The sequence below is a fragment of the Rhinolophus ferrumequinum genome, chromosome 12, assembly GCF_004115265.2.
Source record: "Rhinolophus ferrumequinum isolate MPI-CBG mRhiFer1 chromosome 12, mRhiFer1_v1.p, whole genome shotgun sequence".
Taxonomy (NCBI): Eukaryota; Metazoa; Chordata; class Mammalia; order Chiroptera; family Rhinolophidae; genus Rhinolophus; species Rhinolophus ferrumequinum.
In genome coordinates this window covers 50,966,917-50,988,374 of record NC_046295.1, presented here as the reverse complement: position 1 = coordinate 50,988,374, position 21,458 = coordinate 50,966,917, and the positions used below count along the sequence as shown (strand labels likewise).

At 47.3% G+C, this 21,458-nt stretch overlaps 1 protein-coding gene across 4 annotated transcripts in view; it reads left to right on the top strand.

Moving 5' to 3' along the window:
• The first annotated feature begins 1,424 nt into the window (after window positions 1–1,424).
• Window positions 1,425–21,458, top strand: part of FAM219A (family with sequence similarity 219 member A) — a 47,995-nt gene continuing 27,961 nt past the window's right edge. Inside the window, exon 1 of one of the 4 annotated variants that reach the window (XM_033122446.1) lies at window positions 1,425–1,952. In XM_033122446.1, the coding sequence (XP_032978337.1) occupies window positions 1,893–1,952 (60 nt within the window). In that variant the 5' untranslated portion in view covers window positions 1,425–1,892. The remainder of the gene's footprint in view (window positions 1,953–21,458) is intronic. The other 3 variants (XM_033122445.1, XM_033122444.1, XM_033122443.1) reach the window with 3 other exon arrangements.

Sequence of the window (21,458 nt, the reverse complement as noted above, 5' to 3'; positions counted from 1 at the left end):
TCCACCTGCTATGGAAAGCCAGGTGAAAGAAGCAAAGGAACAAAGGCTAATACAGAGGAGGCCAGAACTAAATATGTCAAGTCACAACCAGCATGGACACAGATTTACTCTCAAAACCTCAAAATATCTTAGGCCTGAGTGAGGAAAATTTAGAATAAATAAATAGAAGTCCTGCCTCACAGAGCCAGAAACTGCGTGTTAGTCCCAGGGTGATAATTCATAAAAGGTTTGGAAAAAGTGACTCTTGAAGGACTAAGTGGCTTCACCACAGAGGGCTCCTCGAAAAGCTGGGCCTTACCTCAATTTCCAGGGTGATGCTGGGGAGGAAAGCAACACTCTGCTGGGTGGGTAAAGGGGGGTGACTCTTGGGTTTCCTTGAGAAGGGAGGACATCTGGCTAGGTGGCAACAAGGACACAATGTTCACGTGGCTGAAGGAGTCATAGGAGTGGACCAGGGCCTCACAAGGAAGAGAGACATATGAGGCTCCAGAAATAGTTGGGGGATAGTGTTTGGGTTGTGCAGTGTGTGAAGGGGGTCAGGGATGGGTAAGGGATCTCTCTCCTCTTCCTTTTTACCTGACTTCTCTCTCCTTACAAGTCTCCCAGCATGGAAAAATCTAAACCAAACTCTGGCACCTAATCTGTCCCATCTCCTGTGTAGTTAGTTCTCTTCTACTCCCTCTATGGGCTCCCAAAGGCCCGTGCCCCACCTAGCCCAGCACTGGGCTCACAGCAAAGGGCTGGAAAAATAATTTATTTGGGACAAGAACGTGAGGGCAATGAGGAACGAATTGGTGGGAGTAAGGGTGGGGAATTGAGGAGGACGGGCTGGTAAGGATGGGTCTGTCTAGTGGAGTGAGGGAATGGAATGGTGAAGGGAGGAAAAGTGTAAAAGAAGTAGGAAACAGTGGCTCAGAGGCAGTGTGGTAGAGAAGACTAGGATAGGGTCAGAGGTCAGCGGGAACAGGCCAGGGGTCACAGGAGAGAGAAGGTTAGTGGTCAACAGGGAAAGGAAGATGAAAGATCAGTAGGAGAGGTATGATCAGTGGTCACTGGCGGCTAAGGTCAGAGTTCACCGGGAGAGGGCTGGTTGGATTGTGTTACCTGCTTACGAAGCTGCTGTTTAGGGGCCATCTTCAAAGAAGCAGGAAACACCTCAACACTTGGAGCGTCTTCCTCGCCTGAAGACAAGAAGTTTGTCCGTCCCCTCGATCACACACAGGAAATCTGGATTCTCTCTCACTTCAATTCCCAGTCTCAAGGGTTCTTTGGGGACAACCGTCGTTGTGGATCCCCGCGCCTTTGCTGGATGGAATCCTCGCCTTCCTGACGCGGTTACCCAGCAACCAGCCGACAACTAAGGCGCAGGCGCCTCTGACTTCCTCTCCCGGCTGGAGGGGGAAGCAAGGATGGGCGTGCGGAGAACTTCGGGCTCCACTAAGTCCCGCCCTCAGGGATAACACCACCCGCGGCCGCGCGCATTTGGAACTCCTGCATGTGGGAGGGGCTGGGGCTTCCAGACACCGCCTCCTCATGAATAATGCAGATTCAGGCGGTGTCCCGGACCCGGAAGTGGAGTTGCCGAGTCACCGCAGTGGCTGAGCTGCTGACAGGAGGCGGCGGCGGCGGAGGAGGCGAGGCCAGACCTGCGGCTCTGCCCCGCTACAGCCGCGGTAGCACTAGGCAAGCCCACGGAGCCACGCCGGCCTCAGCCCGCCAGCAGACCTCCCGCCCGCGCCCACCGGTCCATCTGCTCCGCGGCCGGCCCGCCCGACTCGTCAGAGGCGGCCTAGCCTACACCACCCAACCCGGCTCCTGGGGCCGCTGCCCCGCGCCGTCCTGTTGGCTTTCCTGGCCGCGCCCGGCCCCGGGCCCGCTCTCTTGCCGGCACCATGATGGAGGAGATCGACCGGTTCCAGGTGCCCACCGCGCACTCGGAGATGCAGCCGCTGGTGAGGGGGCGGGCGGCGAGCAGGCCAGGGCCGGGAGGGAGCGCCGCCGAGGGAGAGGGAGGGAATCAGGCCTTGGGGACTGTGAAGAGGGTGCGCCTTCGGATGGGGCCACGAGAGCCTTAAGAACGCATCGTGAAGGAGGGGGACCAGCAGGATAAGAAAACCGTGGGAGAATACGCGGGGTGACAGCAAAGGGCCTGTAAGGGCAGAGGGCACCTTCTGAGGAGTCAGGCCGGGGGAGCTACGGGGAGCGCTGTCGGATGGAACCGAGCGATGCACAATGGTGCACACCATTAACGGAGGCCCATGGCTGGGAAAGGAGGGCCTGTCATGGGGCGCCACGGGCGGCAGGCCCAGTGGGTTGGCGTGAGAGGTGGGGAGGCGTTTAGCGCTGGAGGCCTGTGATGCTCAGGGCGGGGGAGGGGGCCTGAGAGCAGTCAGGCTAAGAGCGGCTGGGAATAGGCTTGTAGAGGAGGAGGGGCCTGCCCGCCGGTTTGCTGGAATTGGAACGCGGGGGCACGGACCAGGAGGGGCAAGGGGTGGGTGCAGGACGCGAGAATTCCGTTCTTCTCCGGAGGAGATCGCAGGTAGTCCACGCTACTTGGGGAGGAGAGCGCGCCGCGGCGAGATAGAGAATCAGAGGCGCGGATGAGAGAGCTCTCGAACCGTCGGGAGAGGGGGCGGGGCCGCGCTGGAGCCGCCTGTGCCCACGGTTTGGAAGAGCCCCCAAGCATCCTAGGCCTACGTGCTTGGAGTCCTTGCTGGGCGCCGATCCTGCCGCCTGTCCGCGGTCCCGGAGTCAGGGAGGAATGATGTCATCGCTGCCGGCGCGGAGGCGATGGAAGGGGGAGGGCGACGCGGGCGCACTGAGGCCAGGCCTAGGGCAGACTATGCCCGCCGTCCACCACTCCGGGGGGCTACCTGACTGGCTGGTGCTCCCAGCAGCGGGGCGGGAGACGCCGAGGCCTAGCCAGCAGGTATAGGGAGAGGAGGAACCGAGGAAGTGCCCCGGCTCAGTTCGCTTTTCCTTCTCCTTTCCCGCCTTGGAGCCCTAGGGGGAGCTGGAAGAGGGCAGGGCGGGCCAGGAACCTAAAGGTGTGGATACTCTATTCTTTGAGCTTTGCTGGAGCCCGTCGGAGCTCTACAAATCTGGAAGATCTCGGGCTTCCTAAGCCTCCACCCTCTATGTTAGGCGGGGAGGTGAGGAACCGGTTCTACCCTTCGGCCCCCACGTCCTTGGCTGACAGATGTGCTTTGTGACTTCTTGAGCAAGTAACCTGTGCATTACAGCAGCCCAGACTGACCTTGGCAGGGACCCATGACCAACTCTCAGCCACACCTTTTGGGAGATGGTAGAGAGAATCATTAGAGGCCACCTAGCAGGAGAGAAAAGACTTTTTCGTCTCCTTTTGTGACTACTTAGATCTAGAAGCAAAACACAGAGAAGCATTACAGAAGTGTGTAATATTAAACGGGAAAGAAATGCTACCCTGATGCCATCATTGGATTATGTGGGGGACCAGAAAAGTCAGTCCCCCAAATAATCCAGACTTGAAGAAGATTTTAGGCTGGGTTAAGAGGACTTTCCTTTCTGGATTATCTTTCCAGCCAAGCTAGCTTGTCAAACTAGATTGCTCTTCCAGTTCTAAGTGTCTAATCAATAACCAAAAGTGAGGGTGGATAAAGGAGGAGGAAGAGGTCCAAATGAGTCAGGGGAAGAAAGTGATGAGTTGGCTCTTGCCTCCTGTCTGGGGTTCCTAAAAAGGGAGTAAAGAGCTGTCCAGGGAAAGGGAGGAAGGAATGGCGTCCCCAGGCTCTCTCACTTGTGGTTGGTGCCTCACTCATTGCCTGAAGTTCTCAATAATGGTTTTAGTGAGCAGTGGCCCCACTACTCCACTACTCCTGAGCTACTTCTGGTCTGTGTGGCTCTGGAGTAGAAGTGCAAGGAGACATTTATCAGAAAGGCTGTGATTGCCTTGAGACCCTTTCCTTGAAGGCTAAAGGATCCTTTCTCTGCTAGAGCCAGCTTTGTTGAGGTTGAATGAAAGCCTTATGGAAGTAGCAATATAGTCATCCCCCATTTGGGGGTCATACATACTGCCCTGCAGATCTCTGCCTCTTGACCCCTCTTCCCAGGTTGAACTCTAGAGGATCCCCAGAACGCCTTAAATGCTCTGTGTGATACTGAGACCAGAATCTTGTGTGGAGTTTCCCCAAGAGCCTTTATTTCAGGGCGTAAGGAATCAAGATGGTATACTACAGATGAGAAAAGCAGAAGGAAAAATAAGGATATTTGAGAAGCCCATAAAAACTAGGGTCGCAGGCTCAGACTCAGCTGTGACTTATTTCATTTCTTGCCATTGTCGTTGAGACTTCCAGGAAGTCCCTCCTCTTCTCTGGGTTAGTTTTCCCATTTATGAAACAAAGGCAAACTATCTCTTTAAAGCAATAGCTCCTCTCTCTCTCTTCCAAAGAATATCATAGGGGTCTGATATCATTGATTTAGCAAATCCATTCACTAAATACTTATTGAGCATGCTCTGTTCTAGATACTATACTAGGTGTCAGGGACACAGTGGTTAGCAACATAGACACAGATATGTCCCTGCCCTCCTGAAAGTCACAGTTCAATAGAAGTGTATTTCTCTTGCTCCCTCCCCCAATATGAGCCCCTCTGAGGACAGAGTGGGGGCTGTCTCCTTAAATCCTAAAGGAAACAAGTCAATGCTGGTGCCAGCATCACTGCCCCTTTTTGGACCAAGCTGTACTCATACAGGCTTGTCACATGGGCTCCATCATCAAATAACCCTCCCCTACTCATAGTAATGGGAAAAATCCTGAGGCCATTCATTACTTGGAAAGATGAGCTCTAAGGGGAAAGCATCTTTATGTTTTTTATTATTTATTTGAAAGAGAAACTCAAGCTTAAAAAAGAGGCCTAGATGAGTGGCAGAAGCTAGAAGAGAAGGCATAGCCAGTAGATCGGGGTGTTTTCAAGGTGCCAATTTAAGCATTAGTTCTCAGCTTAGTGACAGGAGGAGGAAGAGATCCCTGCCCTGTTGCTGCTGCTATTGCAGCTGCAAGGAGAGCCATCTGTCTGAAGTGGGAGTTGGCCTGAGGGCGTGGCCTCCCTCTTTTCCCCATCACACCAATTATTTAATTGGACTGGCTGCATGTCAGCAGCTGAACCAGGCCTGGGCCTATCCCTGAGAGCTCCCCAGGGTCTCTTCCTGTCTCCTTATGAAAGAAATGAGAGCGCCACTCAGAGACCTGGTCCCTGGGCTCCACTCCTACTGCATTTATTTCCTAGATATTCCTGAGTGTTTCTGAGCACAGATCTTCCCAAATAAACTGCCAAGGGTAGGTATACCTTGTATGTCAGTTCTGTGTCCAAGCCACACACCTCACTGATCTAGGGAAGCACCCAGCTACCCAAGGCTCTCTGTTGAGCAGTTGGGTTGAATTCGGGCTTTGTTTGTGTGAGTAGCAGGGGTGGGCACTCTGGCTCTATTGTCTGTCTGCTGGGCTGGTTGGTGCAGGCTCGCAGTATATGTCTTCTCTTTGGCTGCAGTTAGAGAGGAAGAGATTTGTTGCCAAAAAAATAAAAAAGAAAAGAAAGAAAATAAGGAGCTTTTTAAGCACTTAATTGTGTCAGGCAAAACTCTGCCTCCTGTGCTTTCAGGGACCAAAGAGACCAAAAAATGGCATATGGCATCAAACAGCCTCTCTGTACACTTGAGAGAAATGCTTGTCTGGCCTCCCTGAAACCCTTGTGATTGTTTAATTCATTTGTTTAGTTCATTTGTAACTTTATTCATTTGTAACTTTAAGGACAGAGATAAAGTGAGATTTCTCCAGTGGGTGACCAAGAGAAGGATAGGCTCAAAAGGCTCCAGGAAGGTTGTAGATAAATGTCAGGAAAGAGTGGAGATCAGTAGACGGTGCTTCTGAGAAAGGGTGACACCTCCCTTGGGAAAAGATGAGAAATACCAAGGCTCTGACCCTTGGACCATGAGAGCTAGGAAAGGAGTTTCAGACCGCTCCTGCCTCCTGACACAGGGATGGGGATGGTCAGAACGTCATTCGATGAGGGGCCTTAGCAGCTCCTGAAAGTGGCAGAGAGAACATTGTGAAGATAGCAAGAAGCCACTGTGGAGAACTGACCTACGTGTATTCTGTGGTCCAGGAGCCTTAAGTTGCCTCCTTGTAGTCAGATGACTTTTCACTTTAAGGGTGGATTCTCCTAGTGGGTTCATGTGGCTCATGATCTAGGAGTATTTCTCAGGTTCTAAGAAGAGGCATCCCCTTCTCTCTTTTCCTATATTGCAAAGTTCTCTAGCTCCTCCCTTGCTTTTCATCTCCTCAGTCAACAAACACGAAGAATCGCCTTTCTGCTAGATGTTGTGCTGGGCTCCACAACACAGAATCTTGCTCCAGGGATATGCAGTCAAGAAGGATTGAGGTACAACAGGGTAATGAGCACCGCAAAAAGGAAGAAGCAGGTCCCGCAGGGCCAAAGGCAAACGAGAAAGGGCTCTCATCAAGTGATCAGGGAAGGCTTCACACAGGACTCATTGCTGAACTGGCTCTTAGAAGAGGGCTAGAAGCTTGGCAGACGGATAAGATGAGATGAGGACGAGAGTTCCAGCCAAAGGGCATGGAGGAAGAAACAAGAGGGTGCATTTGAATAAAGGAAGGGTTTTAATTTAGGGAATAACATGATCAAATTTGAATTTAGGCCAATCACTCCAGTAGTGGATGAGAGATTAGAAAAGGTGAGACTGGAGGTTGGGAAACTAAAATGGATGTGAGTGCAATAAGAATCCAGGCAAGAGATGATAAAGGCCTACACTAAAGCTGAAAGAGAGGAGGGGGCATATATACAGATACTAATGAAGTGGAATAGGCAAGGTGTGGTACCTGTTCGGAGGTGGGGTGGAGAGGTAGGAACTCCAGGATGCTTCCCACGTTTCTGGCATGATGTCTGGAGGGCAAGAGGCACCTTCACCACCCCCAGAAAATTCAGGGGCCTGTGTATCTCTTGGCTTCAGGGACTGTTTATATGGGAGAAGGGTGCTGTTTTCCTTTGCTCTGCTGTCGCAGCTGCATTCTTGATGTTAAGGGAGATGCGGAATCCTAGAAAACCGAAGAGCAGCCTGGCCCCACAGCCTCATAAGGGAGACTGGGCAATGCTGCCGATGAGTACTTTCCCCCTGCGACCTGCTTTGATGAATGCAAGCAAATCGGTGGCAGCAAGGAGCCACAGTGGGGTTTTTTTGTTTTGTTTTTCTGGCAGCACTTTGGTGAAGAAAAATAAAATTGTTTGTTGGCTGAGAGAGAGTGTTATGTTCCACTTTCTGGCCTTCCCTTTAAGCTTCATTCTGGTCAAACCTCTGGTTGTCTGACTGATTAGCTGAGCTGGACCCGTTCACTGATTTCTCCTCGAATGGATGTGTGAGTTACTGCTTTACACAAGACTCAGAATGGAAAAGGACTCATATCTCCTTTCTCTGAGACCAGCCTGGAAAGCTGCACTTGGGGTAGAAGCAGAGCCCAGGCTGCTATCTTCCAGGCAAGGTGTGCCAAGGGAGCAGGCTTCTGGGCTAAGATTGCTCAGCGGTGACATGGCTTCTTAAAGACCCTACGGGTAGCCTCCGTAGGCAGGTGCTTCCGTGGTCGCTAAGAGTCAGGCTGAGTCATTTCCAGCCCCCAGCTTCTGCTGCCCTTGACTGACTCTAGCCCAGAGTGAACAGAAATGGAAATCAGAGCCTTCACTGGAACTTGATTAGTCTCAGGGACCCTGTCCCCTCCAAAGGGCAGATGGAGCCTTGTGTCTAGAAAGGAGACATGGGAGGTTCCGCCGCTACATGTCTTCCAGCAGACCCTGGGAGAGCTGGTACAGGGGGCCCCCAGCGGGCGGGAAGGGGAGAATGAGGCAAAGGGCAGATACCCAGAGGTGCTGGCTGAAGGAACCAAAAGGCTGACTCAGCGGGCTCTGAAGTTATTGTTTCCTAAGGAGACTGGTGGGAATGTGGCTATCAAGGCGAGAGAAAGGAAGGAAGGAAGCAGGCGGAGCTGGGGCCCGCTCTGGATCTGGCTCTGCTCTGGAGTTCAGAAGTGGGCACATGACCCAAAGGCCTCGTGTGGGGCAGCCAAGTAAACTCCTGGGCTTTCGGGAGGGACTCTGGGGGGCAAGGGGGAGGTTGTCTAGGAAGGAGGCCCAGAGGGTCTGCCCTGGAGGAAGGGTGGATGGGGGCCTGTAGGAGTTCCCCCTAGACTGTATATTCTTAGGAGCCAGTTCAAGTAGATTGTCTGCTTTCACTCATTGCTGTTAGTCAGACGTCACATTGAGGATCGCATGGTTGTGCTTCTTGCGGGGCAACTTTAGGTTTCTGTGATGATGATGATGATGATGTCTGAGTGTGTGCGTGGGTCAGAGGAATAACGGCCAGGAAGGGTGCTCTCGGAATGACCCTGCTAGCTCTGAGAAGCACGAGTAGGACAAGAGGCCAGACCCAGGCAGAAATGAGTCTGGTTACTGAGGTTTCTTGCCTGGTTTTGCCTGTTTTCGTCGCCAGACTCTCGGCTGTTATAACCAGAGTTCACACCATCTCTTTAGAACAGTACCTGGCAGGTACTTTAATTAAGATTGATTGAATTAATCTGTCCCCAAACTGTGGCGTGGGAACTATATATATTTTACTATGCAGTTAACTTAAACATAATTGTGTACCAAGCTATAAATGATATATAGTTCCCATATTAATTTCTAATTTTATCCTTGTAAAGGAAGTGGTGAAGCCCTCAGCCAAGCATGGCTTAGACCAGCTTTCCTATAGTATATTAGGAATGTTGGTCCCTTGAGATACTTTATGGGGGGGGAAGAATCTATAGACAAATTCCTTTGGGAAACACTACACACTATCCCATCACAATGTTTACTAGCATTTTAAAGGCTCTGAGAAGTTCTGCAGTAAAGAAACCTTTCCAGTTTCGTTTAACCCAATGTTTCCCAAGGTTATGTAACTACGGAAACTTCTTTCACATTACATCTATTAACATCTTACAGAACCAATGTATTTCATGAAATACTCTTTGGGAAATTCTGGCTTGGAAATTAGTGTCTCTTCTGATCCAGTCTGGATTTATATTCTTCCCAGTTTTCCTGAGCCTCTTGTATAGCCCACACCGTTTTGCCCCGTGGTAGTCTCTAATGGGACGTTGCTGTTTTGTGTCAGGAATGAAGTAAAGTTCCTAATGAACTTTGGTCAAGTGCAGAAGCAAGTACTACGTGCTTAGTTATTCTTAAGATACTGCTAAGTGGGGTTTATTTCCCTTCAAGTCTCTCTACTAAACGATGTTTTGGTACAACCAGCATTTTCACCGTTAACCTTTTTTTTGACAGCTTCATTGAGATATACTTCATATACTGTACACTTTACCCATTTAGCACTTTACTTTTACTCCTGGTGTGGCTGCAGCATGCCTCAGTTCTGTTTCTTCTAATTACCTGTGGGCTGTGCTCTGCCCTTTTGTGTTCTGCTAAGCAGGAGAGAATATAAAGATTATAGTCCAAATCTCTCATCAGGCAGAATCCCATCTCAATTGGGATTTAAGCTAAAAAACTGATTCTCTGATTGGGGTGCCTCAATACTTCCTTTGCAGTATCATTAAATGTCCAAACGATCAGAGCAGCTCAAGAGGCATTTCTGCATAATCATTTTACATATATAAAAGGTAGCCTTCTCCGTGGGCTACATAAAGCATGGATGATAAGCAGATTTCACCCCTTATGCCAATGCCCATTGGGCAGTAATGGCTGCCTGGAGCCTGTGTTAAGGTGAATTCTGAGGCAGAGTTCTGGTTCAGTGAAAAACAGTGACATGGTTGCTTTTCCACATCTGCCATGGTCTTCAACAGGGGAAACATCAGTTCTCGTCCTCTGCTTGCCGTTCTGGCAGCCCTGAATCGTCATAGTTGTCCCAGGCAAAGAACACGGGAAAGGAAGACTCTGGGAGATGTCAGCTGGATCAGCAGTCTCTTTCACGGAGGGGCTGGAGTCTGGCGATACGACTCTTTAAGAAACGAATGGAGAAAACTGATCTTTCCTACCCTGATCTTCAGCAGGAGTTTTTGAAGTATTGACTTGATATAAAGTTAATAATGCTTTGGAAATAGATAGGCCCGGTAAGAGGGAGTAACCTTGACTCTGCTGAGTAGATAAAAGGGGGAAATAGGCAGATTCAGGAAGAGATCTGATAAATATATCACATTAGTGGTTGGCCAAACTTAAGATGAAGCTATAAGCCCGACCAAAGGAGCAAGAAGAAGGAGTAGGCTATGGAGGAGACCCTTACACCAGCAGTTACTAGAGAGGAAAAGCCCTGCCATGGGCGAAGCAGCCTTAGCACTCTTTTTGGCCCAGGCAAAGCAGGTCCTGTTTTCCTTCTACCATTTTCTCGGAGACTGGTTTCCAAATCCCCAGTCAGCCTGGCTGCTGTAGTGGATACTTCTGCGTTTCTCACCCCGGGAACTAGACACAGACTGGTCTATGCTATCCGACCAGCACAGACTACTGTGGCACGGCCACTCTCTGTGATATTGGGGTTGTACTTCTATTATTGTCAGTTGAGGTTTCATGATCATATTCAATAGCTGTACCTATTGTCATATTGAACTTGGGACACATCTGAAATAGGGTAGCCCTTTGCCTTAGCGGTGTAAAATCAAGGCAAGAACCTGGAAGGACATCTTGGGCTCGGCTGGCTGCTAATATAGTTAAGGATCCTCTGGAGCTAGTGAGGTGGTGATTTCATACTTACTAGAGAGCTGTACCACATGTGTGTAATGTGACTGTTATCCTTGGAGAGGGAGCTGGCTGAATTCAGCAATGTGGAATTTAAACAGGAATCCAGGTGAGGCTGTGCGATGGGGTAGGCTAGAGTAGACCTTCAAAGAGAGCTGGTGTTTATGTGGACAGGAAACTAAGCCTGCTATATGCCATAGCCACTAGAAAAGCTAACGTGCTGTTGGGCTGCATTACTAGAAGTATGGAGTTCAGGTCTCAGGAGGTGAGAGCCCAGCTCTGCACTGTCAGTGCTCTGTGAAGTCCTGCGTTTTATGCTGATGTCACCTTTCAAGAGAGGGGGTGACTGGGACGATGAAAGGAGTCAAAACCATACCATGTGGGAATAGTTGGAAGCACGGAGGCTGTTCGGTCTATTAAAAAATCAGTCTCAGGGGAAGCATTTTAAAGTTTTCAAATGCCTAAAGGACTGGAGTTAAGAAAGTCCTTTACTTAACTTAAGTAAGTTACACTTCATATTACCTGTGATCTCATAGGGAGGACCCAGGGCCATTGGGTGGGAGCGTGAACACGCTTTTACCTCTGACTCCACTGCCGCCCCCTCCTTGTGGTAGAAGTTCTTAACCTGAGCCAGAGGCCAGGGCACCTGGAAGACATGTTGCTCTTTGCAAAATGCCACACTCTTTCTGATGCAGGAGCTAGGGACAACATTCTAGCAATAAATATAGCCTATTATGTGTGTGCAATATAAACATGCTCCAAAAATCCACTGTGGAATAGTGTGAGCAGCACTTTCCTAGTTTTCTGTTAATGTGTGTTTGCTAATCTTTCCTATCTTTCAAGACCTCTCACAAAAATGCCAGCTTCCTTATGCATCCTTTGCTTTCATTCAATAAATTGTGACCCCTCCATTCTACCTGTCCTATGGCCCCAGTACGTTGTCTTTGTGTGAAGTTTATGGATGCAGTTGTCTTATTTTAAATTCCTTTTTAAGGTAGCTGAAAAGCTGTTTCCAAAGCACCTGAATCACATTGTGAAAAAGATTGGGAAAATCATTTTTGCCCATTTTATAGATATGCAAGCAGAACCCACCAAGGCACCGAGGTGAATAGGCTCGACCATTACCCAGCTGGAGGTTGGTATGGCCTAGACTAGCACCCAGGTATCCTTACTCCCAGGCCCATGGTATGTCCTTCAATTTGGGACCAAATTAAGTTCTTTTGCATCAACTTAAACTTCTCCACCGGCTTTTGACGCATCTGCACTAGGGTTTCCCCTCCCACCTGGTCATACTTTCTACCATTCATGCCAACTTTCTTTCTAAAAGGTCTAACCAGGCCCTTCACCTTCTCTCAGCTATAGGCATCTTGAGGCCTCCTCTCCTAAGAATTATTTCCCCTCTGTCACATAACTGGATATATAAGATATCCTGATGTGGGGTGTCCACTTTGACATGTTATGTTGTGAGTCTGATCTGCCAACTCGCGCTTTAACTCCTTGGCAGGTAGCTTCTGCCCCCAGAGTGTACAGTCTGGCAAAGAAGAGACTCGCAGTCTTGAAGCAGAACTACAGAAAACAGCTGGTTCCTCTAAGGATGAGTAAAGAGTGGAGAGGAGGTTTGGAGGTGATTCTAAGGAGGGGACCAGTAGAGACCCAGAGGGAGATGAGTGGGTGAGAGTTAGTGACTGGACTAGAAGGTGCATGTGAGCAATCGTGGGAGATTCAGAGGGGTACATGAATTGGGGTGCTCAGTCATTATTCAAAAATAATGAATTTTGAGCATCTGCTATACGCAAGACCTTGTACCAGACATAAGGAATTATAAGAATAAAGCAAACGTGGTCCCTGCCTTAATGAGTTGGCAATCCAGTGGGAGAGACAGCTACAAAACAAAGTGCACAAACAAACGACAGTTACAAACTGTGACAAGTGACAGAAAAGACAAGAGCAAGGTAGCATGAGAGAGAATAATAAATCCTGGGGATGTGAGGTAAGGCTCCTGTGAGAAAATGATGTTGAGCTCAGACCACAGGATGAGAAGGACCTTGAATGCTCTGACAGGGAGTGACTTCTTGCTCCCCAGGGGGGGTGGGGTCTCCCAGCTCAGTCAGTCGTCTGAATCCGTTACAAACTGGCCTTCCCCATCCTCTCCCCTCGCAGCATTAGGCCAGTTCTCAGGAATAAGGGACACAGGAGAACATGGGACGGTGATCGAGCCCCTCTCCCTTTGGAAGCACAGCTGATAACTGCTGCCAGCTTTCCTGTGAGGCTGAAGATATTAATAGAGTTGTGATGTGTAATATTTAGTGAGCAAGAAACAGCTCTGCTGATGGATAGCTCCTACCTGTCTTCCAACGTCGTATGACCTGCACACATCCTCCTGGAGATGGACAAAAATATCTGTAGCTCTTGGAGGGAAGGAAAAGCACCAGTCTGGATGTCCTGTTCTTTGTGTGTGAGGCACGGGGCTCATGTTCTCCTTACCACAAAAGCCACATGCTACAAGCAGTTCTGTTCAGGTGCAGCCCTGCCTCTGGTGGCAAAGCCAGCAGCCACACTGGCATGCAGCTCGCAGCAGCTGGTGAAAGCGGCCTCCGGTGACTCCTGAAGGTGTTGTCTGAGGATTTCACCTTCCAGAAAGTGCTCTCTGCTCTCAGCTGGCCTGCTGCTTCCAGCCCTGGCTCAGAGCTGATCAGAGCTCAGAGAAAGGCCAAGTGGGAAGGTAGTGATGGCTCGTGGTTTAGGGAAGGGGGTGGGGAAGTTACATGGAATCAGTAAGAGAGACCAAGTTGGGGGGTGATATTCACAAGGTGGCCACATTGCCAAGGGAACCAAGATGTGGCAATCTATCAGCCTGCGTATCAGCTTCCTGATGGCACCTCATGTTTCGGATCCTTCATTTGCCAGGGAATTGGTTTGAGTCTCTCTGAGGGAGTGTGGAGATCGGGGTGAACTAGTAAGGGGCCTGGGCCTCAGGGCAGGAGCTACACACAGTGGTGGTAGGAAGTGGCCTGGGTATATTCTAGCTCTGCCGCTTTCGTTACGACCTTTGCCAGGCTCCTAAGCTCTTTCAGGCTAGCCATAAAATAAATAAGATCATGTACGTGGAAATGAAGCACAAATTACTGTATCATTTCTGATCTAAGGGTTGATGGTGATTAAGGGGTTGGTTATTTCCGGTTTTTGTCAGTGTCCAAGGGAGCTTTTATGGGGAGAGGGTGAGATGATGGTTTATTCTTCTCATCACCAAATGAGAAGAGTCCTTGGCCTACTTGACAGGACCGTGATGAGGTGAGGCTAGAGATGCAAGTGGTCTGTGCTCCCGTTCATTCCCAGAGGGGCTTCCATTGAGTGGGTCAGGACTGGAGGAGGCCCTCTCTCTGCCCTCCCTGCCGTGGCTGCTGCAGAGTCCCGCTGGTGGAATGGAGCCTTCTTCCTGGAGCTCCCCACTACCGAAGATAGTGGAGGGTGTCCTACAGTTGTTTTGGCTCCCAAAAGCCAACTTTCAGGGCTCAAGAAACATTTGAAAAAGTCCATGTTGCTATTATTGCTACTATTCTCTCCCACAGGAGAGTAGGCCCAAGAAAGAGGCAGTTTTCAGTCTGCAGAACTTCTTCACATTTTTACAACATTTTGTCATGGAGAATTTCAAACATATACAAAGTAGACAGAAGGTGAAATGAACCTCCTAGTAGTAATTACCCAACTTAAATAATTATCAACCCAGGATTAATCTTGCTTCACCTATACCCCACCCACTGGATTACTCTGAATAATTATTTCAGCTCTAGTCCTCTGTCTTCTGTATTTCTGCAAACCGGTGATTAGACCTCAGGGTTTGATCAGATTCAGATTCAACTTTTTTTGTGACTAATACTTGTGAGGGGGTGCTGGGTATTTCCTCTTGCATCACATCAGGAGGCACAGGACTTATGGTTGTCCTACTTTTTGCGATATTCAGATTGATTAGTGGTATAGTTAGTCTGATTTCTCCATCACAAAGATTCCCATCCAGCCTTTCACCTAATATTTTTAGCAGCCATTGATGGTCATTGCTTCAGTCCATTTATTTCATCAGGAGTTTCCTTCCTATTTGGACAACAAAGGACCCCTGTCAATTCTCTGCCTTCATCCCCCACAGATATCCCTAGCCCTTTCTCCTTTAAGTCCACTTTTTCTACCACTGCCCTTATCCTGTACCGTCATTTCCTTTCATATCAACCCCAGATGGCCCTAGGAAGTCTTCAGGCCACATGTACACACCCTCCTCCATTGCAGACCTGTGTTTCTGAGGGGAGGGTCCTTGGAGTCTGTTCTCAGGGGGACAGCTCTGTCTCCGCTCATGAAGGTCCTGGGTCGGCTCTCTGTGAATCCTGCTAGGGCCACACTTGTCCCTACTAGGGAGGAGTGGCAGATCTAGTCTTTTCCTCCTGTGGGAGAGAGGATAGCAGAGGCTGGGTTTGTTTTACCTTCCCAGGGATTTTCTGAGCAGCCTGCATCTATGCTGAAGGGGGTCTTTCTCACTTGTTTCCTGAGCTTCCTGCCCCCGCCTGGGCCCTTTCAGGTAGCCAAGCCTGGTTTCCTGTTTCGTTGGGCTGTGGGCTGGAAGAGGGTGGAGAAGGGGCGGGATGGGTAGCTCTGGCACTCTTAGGCCCTTTTCTCTTTCCAGCTGCGTTCCAAAACCTATGAGGGCTAGAACACAGCGAACAGCTTCCGGTACTTCAGCATTCCTGTGCTGCCCAGGGTCTCCACTCCGAGCTTCTCTCCTCACAGAAGAGAGACTGTAGAGACTGTGCCCTTCTGTGTGAGCACATGCACCAAACACAGTGCACGCACCGTGGGTGCCGTGAGCGGCTAATTAGGGACGCACACGCACGTCGAGAGCTGCTTCCTGCAAACCTAAACCCACCCCTGGGCTCTGCCCCTGCCCACAAGAGTGCTGCACCTTCACCACCCCAGCCTAATAGCTGTTAGTCTCTTGGTCATTATGTCCAATGAAATGGAGCATCTAATGGGGCAGGAAGTCAGAGAGGTGGAAACTGACTAGGGACCGGTGCAGCAACCAAAAAACATTAGGAGTGTCGTAGTGATAGCCCATCACCCAGGACAGGATTTCTGATCAGTCTTACAGGCCTGGATGCCCCACTCGCATTCCTCCCTGTGTCTAGTTCTTCCTTGGGCGATGAGGATCCAGAGGGACTCATTCTGTTTTGGGAAGAGACCTGTTGTATGAGGTGTGATCAAACAATACAGTGAATGTTTAAATAAAAAACAGTTTGTTACGGTAAAAGACACATTGCCATTAATCCCCCTCAAAATATTCCCCCTCGCTTCGAACACACTTATCCCATCGTTCTTGCCACTTTCTGAAGCAGTTCTGGAAGTCCTCTTTCATGAGTGTCTTTAGTTGCGCTGTCCTGGCTGCCTTGATGTCCTGAATCATTTTGACTTTGGGGAAGAGCCACAAGTCGCTCAGTGCCAGATCCAGTGAATAAGGTGGGTGAGGACTCACCGTAATGTTTTTATTTGACAGAAGTTGCCATATACCAGAAGTGATGTGTGACACGGAGTGTTGTCATGATGGAGGTTGATTTACGGCACCCTTTAAAACACACCTTCTCTCAACCGTAGCTCACACCCAACTGACTGCACCGAACAAATTGAAACTTGTCACACTGTTTCTAAGGTTCAACGTACCGCTTCCCATATGGAAGATCCCTGCCTTTTTGTTGGGTGGCTTTTGGCAGCAGCATTCACCATATTTTGTGATCACAATGGAAAGGCTCCATGTCACACATCGCTTCTGGTACGGCAATTTCTGTCAAATAAAAACATTACGGTGTGTCCTCATCCACTTTATTCACTGGACCTGGCACTGCGACTTCTGGCTCTTCCCCAAAGTCAAAATGACCATGAAAGGTAAACGTTTTGAATTGATTCAGGACATCGAGGCAGCCACGACAATGGAAATAAAGACACTCACGAAAGAGGACTTCCAGGACTGCTTCAGAAAGAGGCAAGAATGATGGGACAAGTGTGTTTGAAGCGAGGGAGAGTATTTTGAGGGAGATTAAAGGCAATGTCTCTTTTATTATAATAGTTTTTTAAATTTAAACATCCACCCTATTTTTTTTTATCACACCTTGTAGATTACCTACTTCTTTGCTTTCTTCTCCTGGATGGCCACAGCAGAAGTTGTGTGAAGGCTTCTCCCTTTCATCCCCATGAAAGGAGATACCAGAGGAAAGTGTTTCCAAGTAGCAGGGATGCCCAGTGCTGCCCCTTACATTTCAGCAGCTCCCCCCTTGCTCTTACTGTAAAGACTCAAATCCTTAACATTGCCTGCAAGACCTTGTGTGATCTGGCTCCTGCGTTCCTGGCCAGCTCATCTCGTACCACATTAACCCCCATTGCTGCATCCAACCTTACGGGCTTTACTTCTGTTTCTCTGATATCCCAGGTGACCTTCTGCCTCAGAATCTTTGTACATGTTTTTCCTTCTGCCTGGAATGCTTTCCCTACACCTTCCACCTTTTTTTGGTTCGTACTCATCCTTCAGATCTTAGTTTAGCTATAATTTCATTACAGAAGGCTTCCCTTAAACTGTAGATTTGGTTGGTGGCCTTCTTCTTATTGCACTTTTTACATTTATAGTTTTACATGTGTTTTTATGATTATTCTATTCACATTGGTCCTTCTTGACTTATGAAAGGTCAAGTTTCATAAGACAGAGACCATATTGATTTTTACTTCCCATTATGTTTCCTGTGCCTCAGAAGGTGCCTTATACATAGTAAACATTCATTAGATGTCTGTTAAATGAATGAATGAACTGAATAAATTCAATCTTTTGTCTCCTTTTCTTGGTAACCCCATGCCACGTCTGACTACCATATTCAACTATACACCGTGCAGATGTGTGTCCTGCTGTTTATGAGCACTTACTGAGTGGCTGCCACCGGACACACATTTCATTTAATCCTTTCAACAATACGAAGAAGATATACCCTTAGTCTACAGAGAAGGAAAGTGAGACCCAAGGTCCCACAGCTAATAAGTGGCAAACCCGGTTTCAAGCCCAAGTTTGTGGATCAAAGCCCATGTTCTTAACCATAACGTTACACTGCCCCCTTTTGGCAGTCTGGAGAGTTGTCACTGAGAGCCTTCCATCACTGGGTCCTGGTTAATTTCTACTCTAATAAGTCAATACGTTTCGGAAGTTAAAGCCCCAAGAAGCCATAATCCAGTTCCAGCCCTCCTGCTCCTGGGCAGGTCTGTGGAAAGACACAGCGAAGGAAATTCAACCTGGATTCCCCAGTGTCCCAGGATGCATGTCTCAGAGTCTGTCTCTCTTCTGTTTTCCATGGGCCTTTTGTATCTTTCAGGACTTAATGAAATATCCTGTTTTAAAGACCAGAAAGGCCAGCTGCTGAAATGGCCTAATGGACAGTGTCCTGGGGAGTAGGAATGGCCTGATTCAGATCCTAGGAAAGATCACGGAGAGGGGGAGAGTATGTATCTTTGTGATTTAGTCACTAAAGATGGAGCTCTGGAAACTGGCTTCCCGGGAAACAGACTCAGTAAGAGGGCAGTATCTCTTGCTGTTGATTAGAAAAGCTCAAGTTAGTATCCCAAGCTCCTTTTGGTGGCCAGATAAATTGGGACTGATGAATACTTTAAACTAGATGGAAACAAAGTATAATAAATGAGGAAAGAGCAACATAAAACAAAAAGCTACAATTTGTTACATGTGTCAGGCATGCTGGCCGCCTTTTACAGGGTGGCCGGTTAGCTCAGTTGGTTGGTGTGGTGATGGCAGCGCTGTAGCACCAAGGCTGTGGGTTTGGTCCCTGCATTTCATTAACTCTGACACTGGCCCTGCGAAGCAGGTGATGTTACACCCATAGAAAGGCAAGGGACATGAAGAAAGGTAACGTGCCAAAGGCCATGCAACCAGCTGGCTTTAGAACTTTCCAGATCTTTCTCACTTCAAAACCTGAGTATCCCCCACACCCCATTGGTGAGAATATACATTGTCACAACCTTTCTGGAAAGAAAACTGGAAACATAACACTGCCTGCCTATTGACCCCCCTCAGCAATTCCACTTCTAGGAATTTATTAAACTGATGAAATGGACAAGTGTATACAGACTTTCTTTGGCAAGACATTGTAATAGTTATAAATAAATATAATGTTATAAGTAAATGTAATATTCAATATTATAACATGATAACAGTTATAATATCTACCACATTGTAATAGCAAGGGGGGAAAAACAAACAAGGTAAAACTCCATCGGGGGAGTGATTAAATAAATCATGGTACATCTATCGCACAGAATATATATATAGGAAGCCTTTTAAAAGAAGGAGGTAAGATCTAATATGGATTGACATGAAAAGATGTTCAAGATATATATTTCTTTATTGTGATAAAATGCATGTTGTATAAATTCACCATTTCCAGAAATATTTGGACTATGGATGATTTGATTCATTTATGTTTAAATCTGTGTATACAATAACACATTTTAACAGTCTGAGAATCTATAATAAAACGGTAATCATTCTGACTTATAGGAGAACATTCATGTTCTTTTGTGTATATGAATTTGTTCACGTCTATGTATTTGAATTTGTTATGACAAACCAATGTCACTTTTTCTTTAATCCTTTTTTTTCCATTTTGGGAAACAAATGGTCAAAAATCATGCTCTTTCTACTGTATCATGCCTACCCAAGAGATACAGCTTTTGCCTCATAATTCCCATATTTTTCAATCAGGTGTGCATGCCAACAAATTGGTGAGCTGAATTGGCTATAGAAATACTTCCATATACCTGCGTGCCACTTGTCTGGCTAATCTTATTCCTGCTGCGCACCTCCAGCTTTGACTGGCCACATTTGACTCAATTCTAGTCACTTCCTTCTCAAGTTCTGTAGAACCATGTTACTTTTGGGAGGCAGGACATTTATTTGGAAACAGAACGCCATCCACATTGATCAAATACATTCCTGTCTGATATTTCCTATTTAGAGTTCTCCTGCAATCTCACCTTCACCATAAAAGAGAAGCATGGGGACAAAATTATTCTCACATTCCCCAAGTAAAGCCACGATCACTGATTGTGTCAACATTCCGAGTGGTTTTCTTTGGCTTCTGGCCTCCCTCCCATTAGTGTTACTGCTCATTGTTTGTGGTTTTTGTATGGCTTTTTTATATGGTAAAGTATGAAAGGGGTCAGGAACCTTGGAACCAAGCCCTGGCTGGGTGACTTCAGGGGAGCTGCTCAATTTTATAGGATGTCATATTTTTTTCTCTGTAAAATTGGAATAAATAATAGATTTTTAGGCCAGTGAAAATACTCTGCATGATACCACAGTAATGGGTGCATGTCATTTTACATTTGTCTAAATCCATAGAATGTAACACCAAGAACGAACCATAATGTAAACTATGGACTTTGGGTGATTGTGATATGTCACTGGGTTCATCAATTGTAATAAATGTACAACACCAGTGGGGGAATGTTGATAATGGGCGAGGCTGGCTATGCATATATGGGCACAGGAAGTATGGGAAATCTCTGTACCTTCCCTTCAATTTTGCTGTGAACCTAAAACTGCTCTAGAAAAAAAGTCTTAATAAAAAATAGATGCTGTTTCTCTCTCTTAGGTTTGTCAGAGATTAAAGGAAATAATAATGAAGAAAAAACTTTGAAAGCATAAGTTATAATACAAACATAAGGATCTATTTTTCTGAACTTAACGTTTTATGATTTACATTATAAATTCTTAAGCCAAAAAGCATGTCTCTAAATCTGTTTGCTATGATGTAGCGATTTAAGGGAGGTAGGAGAGATACTTAACAACCTAGAAAGGCCACTTCATTCTTAAAACCAACCTGAAGAAGTGGTTGGGCAGAGGAGGGTCAGACTCGTTTTCTATTTTAATCACTTCTGTATTGTTTTGATTTACTCCACCAAACATGTATTGCTTTTGAAAGTTAAAAAATAAATAAGTAAAGATTTTTAAAATGTCAATACTGTTAGGACTAGTGGTAGAATATGGAAGTCATCTGCATGTAGGGCTAAAAGCTGGAGCAAAGAGAACAAAAGATTTAGAAAGATGGGCATTGGAGAAGCAGCCTGATTGGCAAATTTGGGCCATGTTGTTAAAACTATTGACTGTCAGATTGAGGAGTTTTTAAGCGGTGGGAAGGGTCTAGAGCAAGGGAATACTGTGATCAGAGCAGTGTTGAATCCCCAGAGGAGTAATTTAAGAGTAATGCACAGGATGAGTTGGAGGAAGAAGAAACAAGTTGGAGAAATGAGTGGGTTACCACTGCAGAGATCCTGGAATAAGTTGGTAAGGACCTGAAACAGGATGCTGGCTGAGAGAATGTAAACAAATAAATTAAATTTTAAAAAGATGAATGTTAGATGGTTTGAAGAAAGTGCTACCATACGTTCGTGATTAGTTTGCCAGAGGGATAAAGGGGAAGGAGGTGGGTCAAAATGACCCCCTAGGCAGGTCAAAAGGAGACACGAGCCAACTTGAAAGGGCTCCCAGTGGCCAAAGCTGGAACCATTTGAGCAAACAAAACAAATAATGATAGTATTGGATTATAAACACAAAAGAAAATAAATATACATTAATCCATACTGATATAAATAAAAGATTGAATAAATGAATAAAG